Consider the following 9,233-nt stretch of genomic DNA (forward strand, 5'->3'; position numbering starts at 1 on the left):
GGAGAAACCAGCCCGGGTTCTGGAGGCTTCCGGAGCTTGGCCATGGAGCTGGGGAAGGAGCAGCTTGCACAACCGGTTTCCTCCAGCGCCTGCAACAGCTGACCTTGCCTCCAGGGAATCCTGCCAAGGTCAAGTTTCACTTCCTCTTCTGGAGTCTGGGAATCTAGGGAGGGGTGCAGCTGGCAGCAGCCAGAGGGGGGCCAGGCCGGGCCCCACCCCTACAGTCTGACCCCCGCAGGAGGGGAAAATCCACCCTCAGGAGCTTGGGGTGGAGCAAAGGTGCTCACTTCTCTGAGTGGCCAGGAGGAAACGATGTAAGGCTGGCCCGGGTCAGTGGGCAGCGTCGGGCAGGCCCCGTCAGGTGGCTCTGGGTCACGGCTGGCCGTCCCATCCAGGGGCAGCCAGAGCGGCGCTGTGCTCTGGGCTGGGGCAGGGGCCCTGACCACTCCCCGCAGCCACGCCTCTCCGGGCCCCCAGTGCCCGCGGGGGTGGGGGGGAGGGCGTGTCCGCAGTCAGTCAGGGGTCTCTGTCCCTGCCCGTGTCCCCCCTGGCGGCCGCACGCTGAGCCCTCGGGCCACGGGGCAGCCCAGACTCACGACATGCCTGGCCACTGCGCCGGGAGGCGCCCACAGGGTGCCAGGGACCAGGAGCGGCAGAAGAGCCTCGGACACGGAGGCGGCGAGATGGCCGCCTGGAGACTGGGGGCTGACAGGAAAGCCCCGGGCCAGTCCAGAGGGACAGGGCCTCGTGACATGTCCACTCAGGAGGTCGGGCGGGGCCGAGCTGCTTCTGGAGCCCGTGGGGGAGCGGCCCGCGCCCCCTACGCCTCCCGGAGCGCCTTCTGCGCGGGGCCCTGGAAGCGGGCGCAGACCCACCCCGCACGCCGAGCCCCGCGTCCGGCACTCACCATCACGAGCTCCTTCTGGAAGGACTTGCGGTCCTTGTTCTCCGCGTTGTTGCAGTCCTCCTTCAGCTTCTCCAGGACCGAGGCCACGCGCTCGGGCTCGCTGTCCAGCTCGGCCCGGCAGAAGGAGGCGAGCGGCAGGTGCCCGTAGCCCAGGGCGTCGGCGAAGGCGCGCCAGCTGCCCACGTTCTCCATGAGCAGCGTCCTGACGGAGGCGTAGATGTAGGTGAGGAACTTGCAGGGCCGCAGAATCTGCTCCAGCAGCAGCGAGGTGCTCAGCTCGGGCCCGGCCAGCGGGCCGGGCCTGGCGGCGCCCACCACCAGCACGTTCTTGGCGTGCACGAGGCCCAGCCGGCCCTGGTGGAAGCCGATGTACCACTCCTTGGTCCAGAGCTGCCCCCGGAGCCGGATCTTCTCCTCGCTGAGCAGGGCGATGGCGTCGCCCTTCCTGTACTCCAGCAGGTAGCGGTTCTTGCTCTGGCGCACCACGGTCTTGAGCAGCCTGCCGAACTTGAGGTTGGACACCGGGCGGTCCTGGAAGGTGGGGTACTTGGTGGTGGCGGCGAACGGGGACAGGGTGATTTTCCCCACCTCGTTCTTCTTGAGAAAGCGCCGCTGCCCGGACGGCTTGATGGCGCTTTTGGGGGGCGGTGGAGGGGTCTGGACGCAGAACTGCGTCAGGATGGCCTCCTGGTCGTCCTTCACCTGGACCCTCAGGGTGAAGTCGGACAGCTCGCCGGGGTTCTGGCAGGAGATGGGGAAGACGAGGCGGCTCACCTTGCCCAGCTTCATCTGGAAGCCCCGCACCACCCTGGGCTGCTCGCCGGCCCTGACCTCGTAGTTCGTGGTGTTGGGGAACAGGCAGACCCGGAGGTCCTGGGGCCGGGACAGGGTGAAGCGGTGCTTGCCCCAGAGCTGCAGGGCCAGCGGGGCGGGGCTCGGGGCCTGGCGGGTGACCTCGCTGACCAGGAGAATCCTGGGCGCACAGTCGTGCCCAAAGACGGTCACCACGGTCTTGAAGGACGGGTGGATGTGCTTGGGGCCGTAGAGACCCACCGTGACCTTCTTGTGGATGAAGTCCCACACCGTGGACGGGTACAGGATGCTGGGGCCGTGGGCGACGACGGCCAGGTACATGCAGGGCTCGAGGCTGTCCAGCTGCACCCGCACCGTGTCCCCGTGGCTGTGGGTGAGCGGGATGGGGGCGTACGGCCCCTCCTTGGCGTCGCTCCGCAGACACTGGAGCCCCACTGTGCTTCTGCTGACCACGTCGCCCTTCACCTCGGCGGAGACTTTCATCTCCAGGATGAGGACGGTCTTCACCTCCAGGGTGCTCAGCTTCACCTCCAGCACCGGGCTGACGCTGCTGCAGCGGTCGCTGTTGAGCTCCAGCGGGGGGTCCAGCAGCGCCTTCACGGCGATCTGCTGGGTCTCCCCGGGCGGCACGTGGCCTTCAGGCACGTGGATGCTGATGCTGGTGTCGGGGAGCTGCACGGCGCCCCCCGAGCTGTCCAGCTTGCACACGACGTTGGTCTCCACCGCCTGGGTCTGCCCCCACCCTGGGTTCTGGCCCAGCAGGTCCAAGTCGTGGCAAGAGCGGGCCAGCTTCCGGTGGCTCAGCCAGGCGGCCCGGAAGTCCTCCCGGCTCTGGAACTGCTCGGGGGCCGGCGACCTGAGGCCCGCGAAGAAGCCCGACGCGGCGGGCGCGTCGGACGTGGCCTGCAGCGCGGAGAGCTCCGACAGGCTGTAGGACCGCTTGCTCCTGAAGAACGGGTTGTCGCGCCTGGCCGGCGGCTCGGCGAGGGGCGGCAGGCCCGGGGCGGGCAGCTCGTCAAAGAGGTTGCCGGGGCCGGCCGTGGCGGCGGAGCTGGGTCCCGGGAAGGAAGGCGTGCCGGCCTCGAAGAGCAGCAGGTCCACGGGGCTCTCGGCGCGCAGCTCGGCCACGCCGGGCGCCCCCGGCACGTGCCCGTCCAGGAAGGGGTTGGTCCGGACCCCGTTCCAGAAAGGGTTGTTCCTGTGCAGGGGGGGCGCGCCCTGGCTGCCCGTCCACCCGCCCAGCGAGTCCAGCTCCGGGGCCGCCTCGTCCGGGCTCTCGGGGGGGTGGTCGATGACGCCGCTGTCGCTCAGCGTAGAGTTCCGGTGGCCCAGGGGCTGCACGTGGGAGGCCGGGATGTAGCCCATCTCCGTGGTGGTGTGCGCGTACCACCACTGCCCGCCCGAGGCGTCCAGCACGTACAGGTGGTCCCCCTTGGAGAACTTGAGGGTGGCGAAGTTGGTCGGGCAGTGATCCTTGACGGCAATCACTTCCTTTGCATTTCCAAAAGGTGTGGGGCTGTCCCCGAGCAAGGCACTGGGAGAAGGCACTGTGGGGACAGACACAGGTGTGAGGGCCAGGGCCGCCGGGCCGAGGGCACGGGCGAGGGACAGCGGCGCCGACGTCGCCCAGGGCGCACGGCCCGATGGCCCCCAAGCCCCCGACACCGAAAACAAAGTCAACGCCAACTTCTCTAAACTTTACCTTTGCAGGTGCGGCGGAAGCCGGAGGCTGGTGGGCTGACCTGGGGGCGCCCCGCGGCCAGCTGGAGCCGGGGGCCACACATCCGGGGGGGTTACCCGAGGCTTCGTCCGATGCCACGCGGCCATGCGCAGCCTGTTCTTGCTCCCCCTTGGAGCCAGGCAGCGAACCTCGGCCAAGCCCTCACTTTCTACCCACAAGCCCACTTCCCGGCTAACAGAATTGAAGTCCTTCCTCTGTCCTCAGGCTGTCCCCAGACCCATGGGGCCGCACCCCCTTTCCTAACGGGGGGCAGGGTTGAGCTCCTGCCTCCTTGCCAATCCAATTGCAAGAAAGCTGTATCCTGCGCTCAGAACCTGGCGCCACGGTCCGTCTGTGGGCACGGCGGCCACTGGCCCCCGCGTGGTCACGCACAGGTAGCCGACGGGCCGACGTGGGCTCGGCAGCGTGGCTCACCTGCCCCACACTATCGGCAGGCGCGGCCACTCCTGAGCCACAGGCTGAGTTGGGGTCAGCCGTGAGGGTCTCCGCGCTAGCCCAGAAGCAGGACACTCAGGCGCCCTGTGGTTTAAAACATCGCTGGACCAGGGTTTCCTTTCTCTAATTTGCCGGGACCAGAAGCGCTGCCAGGTAGACAGGATGGTAGGGGCCCTTCCAGGATGGTGGAGCAACAGGTCACTACGAAGCTGTCCCAGCCACTGCTGCAGGGGTTCAATCCCCGCCGGCGGGGGGACCCCCAGGGCGCGGCAGACCTCTCCTGACCTGCCCGCTGCTCCCTTAGCAGGGTGCTTCAGTAGATCCCCACTCTGCTCCCCGCTCTGTCTCTGGGGAGTCCTCTCGCCCATCACCTCTGGCCTGTACCCCAGTTCTATAAACATAAGTAAATAAATCTTAAAAAAAAGAAAAAAGACAGTAGAAAGATTCACTCAAAACACCCAGTGAGACTCAGGTAAGCGACCCTCTGTCTCAGCCAGGCTGGGAAGAGGGGCCTGAGAGCAGGCCAGAAACACAGGCGCCTTCGGGAAACACCGGGGGTGCCCTGGCCATCAGGCTCGTTGTCCTCGCCGCCCAGCTCAACCCGCTCTTCAAACACACCGTTTACGGGGAGTACGGCTCTTGAGGCCCGTCCCTTTCAACCTCGTTCAAACGAGTGCTGAGGGTGAGGACGGGCAGGGGGCTCCCCAGGAACCTGCTGAAGATCAAAGGCTCTGTCTGGCCGGCTCACGTGTCTCTCAACAGCTGTTCGGGCGCCTGAGAGCCCCTTTGAAAAGTGACTCAAGCTCGTTGCCGGCCTCTGGCTTCCCCCGAGCACGAGTCCAGTGCCGAAGCGCCGGGCAGGGACGAGCACCGTGTGACACGCGCTTCCCACGCGCGAGGCAATTCCAGGCGGGGCGGGTCCCCTGCCCCCCATTCCGGGTCTGCTCGGGGCGGGCGGCTCGCTCCTCCCGATGGAAACAGCCCAGGCCGGCCACGCCAGCCCACTGCGCCCGGCCTGACGTTTTACTGAGAGCCTGGCTTCCGGCAGCGAACACCTCGCAGACAGGAAACTGGCCTTCGAGGAGGGGAGCTGCCGGCGGCTGAACGGCACCCCGCTTTCTCTGCTGTGCGATTCTACTCTGTCAAACTGGCCCCACACAAGATCACCTGCTGGTTTCCCTCGGAAACGGACGGGAAGTTTCTGCTGATTTCTAGGGACGGGGCTGCGGGGAGCACAGGCCGGGGGCGGAGCGCCTGCCCGGCGTCGCTAGGCCGGCTCCTCAGAACGGCTTGGCCCCCCGGGGTCAGGTGACCCCAGAGCCAGTCTCACGGTCACGATGGTACGAAATGCGGCGGCTCAGGGGGGCAGGCAGGCGCAGGGCCAGCCAGGGGCTCCCAGAGCCAGAGACACCGCCCGCCCGCTCCTAATTTGACCTTCCCCCGCACGGCTTCGTCCGCCAACACACTGGGGACCCTCGTGGCTGCGCTGGGCTGGGGTCCCCATCACCCGTTTAGGGGTGAGCGCCCTTCACGCCTGCTTTGCCCAGGGCTGTCGCCGAAGCAGGCCCTGCGCACAGCAGCACACAGCGGACACTGGGGACGCACGCCCGCCTCGTGCTGACCACGCCACGCGGCCACGCCTCGGCGGCCCCAGCAGCTACGCTGCCCGGGTGCCCCTTCCCCAAAAGCACACCCGGAGAACCGCTGTGTGTGCGGGAGGAAACAGCAAAGTGAGAAGCGACGGCCTGAGGAGGGCAGGGGCCGGCGGGCTCGGGAGACCTCACCGCGTCGCCACTTCCTGCCACGGGCGCCAGAGCCGCCTGTTTCCTGGACGCAGCTCCTGAAACTGCCCCTTCCCGTGACAGCCGCAGCCGGCCGGCCGCCAGGGTCTTGTTAGAGTCGCCCTGCGTTATCACCCTCTCGTGTTCCCCCGAATAATTCCTTCACGGTCACATTTTTTAAATTAAACACCAAGGCGATTAAACTGACCACGTAGCTGGAGAGCAAGTATCAGAGTAAATTACCACTTTGGTTTTCACCAGCCTGAAGAGTACCAACGGTTTTAGTTGAAATCCCAGGCTCTCCACTTGCGGGAGGGAGCCGGGCCCCTCGCACGTGTAACGGGTCTCCTTGGTGGGGTCCGGCCAGGGGCCCCCCGGAGGGCCCAGCGGCGTGGACGGGGTGTGGACACCACCTCGGGGCCCCTGGGGGCGCGGGCTGGCCCCTGCCCGCCGCCCGCAGCATGACCCGCCTCAGCGAGTTCTGGGGGGTCTGCCCAGACTCAGCACCCCTCGACTGTGATACGCACCCCCGCCCCCGGGTGTCGGGGTGTCAGGCAGCTCAAGGCACTGCTGAGTAGTGCATTCCCCCGGCGAGCGCTCACAGGCGCACATCCGTCAGGGGCAATTTCACAGTCGGGCTGGACTAGGCGCCCGCTTACCAGGGACGAGCGCGACCCTGCGCGGGCAGCGCCTGGGCCTGATGTCCTGGGAGCGAGGCCAGCGGGCCGTGGCCCCAGCTGGCTTCTGTCCCCCGCCCAGTTCTGATGTTCCTCGAGGAGCCGAATCAGTGTTTTTAAAATCGAGCCCTGCGGCCCTTGCAGGCCGGGCGCCGGCCCCCTCCCACAGGCGCCCGGTGGTGGCTGTGACTGGCAGGGCCTTGGCAGACAAGGCCCGCGGCAGGCGAGGAGAAGCAAAAGGCTGTTGCTTGGCACAGCAGCCGCTGCTCCTGCTCTCGGTCATAAATGTCCGCAAGCCTCATCGGTCTTTTCTTGTAAAGAACACGCTCGGGTCAGAGCATCACACAGGGACAAGAAGTGGAGGAGAAAGTGAAGGGGACAGACACAAGGGACAGACGCGGCTTCAGACCCTCAGTGCGTCGGGCCGGAGCGTCGCGGTTCTCCTGGGGGACAGCAACTCAGTGTTCAAGGACTGTGCACCAGAGGGAGCCTTTATGCGGGGAGCACAGAGCTCCTACTTCAGCTCTGTGTCTCGTGCTGGGCAGTTTTGGAGGAATGTGGTGAACGACGTGAAGGGGCTGCTGATGGCGGTGGGGGTGGGGGTGCCGGTGGAGGTGCTGATGGCGGTGGGGGTGGAGGTGACAGTGAAGGTGGTGATGGCGGTGGGGGTGACGGTGATGGTGGTGGTGATGCTGATGTGGTGGTGATAGTGATTTAGGTGATGGTGCTGGTGGCGATGGCGGTGGGGTGGTGACAGTGACGGTGATGACTCAACACAAGGTGCCAGGAGACCCCTTGGCAGACACCGGGCAGATCTGAGAGGTCAGGGTGGGCCACAGGGAGCCGGCGTCTGCTCCCACATCAGGGCCCACTGACAGCTTTTCTCATCGGCCCGTTTTTTGTGGCTGTTACACAGAAAGCCCAGCCCTGGCCGGCTCCACATCAGGCCCAGCCAGCTGCGGCCTCTGGGCCTTCCCCTGCCCCTCACCGGGACACAGCCACACCACAGGGAGGGCCTGTGACGCTCTGGGTCACTGGGCAACGCTGCACAGCTGGGGCCTCTGCCGTCCTGAGGCCGCACACTGACTGCCTGACCCTTACGGGTGAAGCTTGCTGCTGCCCCGAGACCCTGTGACAGCCGGTCCCTGGTGTCACCCAAAACTCCGAAAATAGCAAACAAGCAACCTGCGCTTACTCGGGAACAGTACTCAGTGGACTACTCTGAAGTGGCCAAGGCCCCAAGGAAGCCGAGGCGAGGTGGTCGCCGAGCTGATCACCCCGACAGTGGCAGCGTGCCCCGTGGCCTGCACGTGGCGGTCCCCCGCCCCCACACCGGGCCCAGCTCACCTTTGACGTCGCTGAAGCTCGTGTCTGAGAACCCGTCGCTCAGATCGATGAGGGCCCCCTCGGACTTGCAGCGGGGGAGGCCGTTGGCGGTGGCGGCCCGGATCCGCTGCGCGGCCATGGCGAACGCGCTCCGGCGGCCGCTAGGGCTGCATGGCCCCCGCTCAGGCAGCACGGGCTGGGGTGCGCTCAGGCGGCTCCACGTGCCTCTTCCTGAAACGGCAGAGGGAGCCCTGAGCGAGGGGCCGCGGCCTCTTGCAGGGGCCGAGTCTGGCCCACCCGCCCGGCTCCCGGGTGCCCACAGCCTCCTTGCTCCCTCGGACCGGGGAGCCCGGCCGACTGGGTGCGCACGGACTGACAGGACGCCAGAGAGCGGCTTGCCACCCTGGACGGTCCTCACCCACGCCCGGCGCCCGGTCCCTTCACCGCCTCCCTCCTGGGCGCCTGAGTCCGCATCCAGGACCACGAGGCGGGGCTGAAGGCGGTGGAGGGCGGCCCCGGCCCGCACAGGCGAGCTGCGGACGAACCGCCAGGCCTGGGGCCGGGCGGTGGCTGCCGGGCGAGAGCTCTGCCTGCAGCTGAGGTGGAGGCTGCGAATCCCTGAGCCTGCCCAGAGTCTGCCCACGTGCCCACCCAGAGCATCCTGCAGCTGGGATGGGTGTCAGCGGGCCCAGGGCAGCGCCCCGACCAGGAGGCTGAGGGTCGCGGGCTCAGGGCCTGGTCAGGCCCTCCCTCCTGCTGGGGCGCTGCCGCAGGCCGGCCACCTCCTCAGAGCACATCCTGTGCACCGCCCAGGGGCTGCTGCTTCTCCGGGCAGGCGCAGACGGAGCTGGACACCCCTCACCTGGACGTCACTCCGCGGCACAGGTGGAGGGCAGGCGGCCCCTGCTGGACCACACCCGCCGGGGTCTTCCCCTCCTGAAGCGGCCCCGACCGGGAAGAGACCACGTGGGGAAGAGTCCACGGGGCGCCTCAGGCCGGCGGGGTCGGCTCCAGGAGGCGGCGGCCACCGCCTCGCCGGGGTCTCCCCCAGACCCAGAGCCCGCAGGCCGCGCTTCCAGCGACCGTCGGAACCCTGCCCCCCACGGTCGTCCACGGGGACCCTTGCCCAAGCCATCGGGGCCTCTGCCCCCCCCAGCCCACAGCCCGCGGTGCCGCCTGCAGCTGCTGACCGGCAAAGTCCTGCTTCCCGCCGGCCTCCCGAGCGCCCGCCTTCTGCGCTCCCGGCCCTCGGGGTACCCCCACCTGCACCCCCAGTGCACGGGCGCAGCTTCCCGCCAGCCCAGCTGCTGCGTGCGCCTGCAGGTAAACTGTCTCCTCCGCCGCTTCCGCCCCACCCTCCTCCCGCCAGCCAGCTCCAGGCGTGACTCACGCCTGGCCCCAGGTCTGCAGTGCCCCGAGCTGCACGCTCAAGCTCAAGGCCGCCCAGAGCCCGGGCTTCCCTGAGAGCCACGGGGGGCGAGGGCGGGCGGCCCCACACCGCCCCGCACCGTGCCCGGACGCGCGACGCCAGCTCCCCGTGCCGTTTCCTATTT

General features: G+C 67.9%; 1 protein-coding gene across 1 annotated transcript in view; it reads right to left on the reverse strand.

The window, feature by feature from the left end:
- The window catches only part of SH3BP4 (SH3-domain binding protein 4), a 13,072-nt gene extending 5,166 nt beyond the window's left edge, over positions 1-7,906 (reverse strand). The window contains exons 1-2 of the mRNA XM_004674181.2: positions 7,702-7,906; positions 908-3,267 (exon numbers count right to left, since the gene is read on the reverse strand). Coding sequence (XP_004674238.1) covers positions 908-3,267; positions 7,702-7,819 — 2,478 coding nt within the window. The 5' untranslated portion in view covers positions 7,820-7,906. The remainder of the gene's footprint in view (positions 1-907; positions 3,268-7,701) is intronic.
- Between the last annotated feature and the right edge of the window lie 1,327 nt (positions 7,907-9,233).

Source organism: Condylura cristata, unplaced genomic scaffold (assembly GCF_000260355.1).
Source record: "Condylura cristata isolate star-nosed mole 26May11 unplaced genomic scaffold, ConCri1.0 scaffold00002, whole genome shotgun sequence".
Classification (NCBI taxonomy): Eukaryota; Metazoa; Chordata; class Mammalia; order Eulipotyphla; family Talpidae; genus Condylura; species Condylura cristata.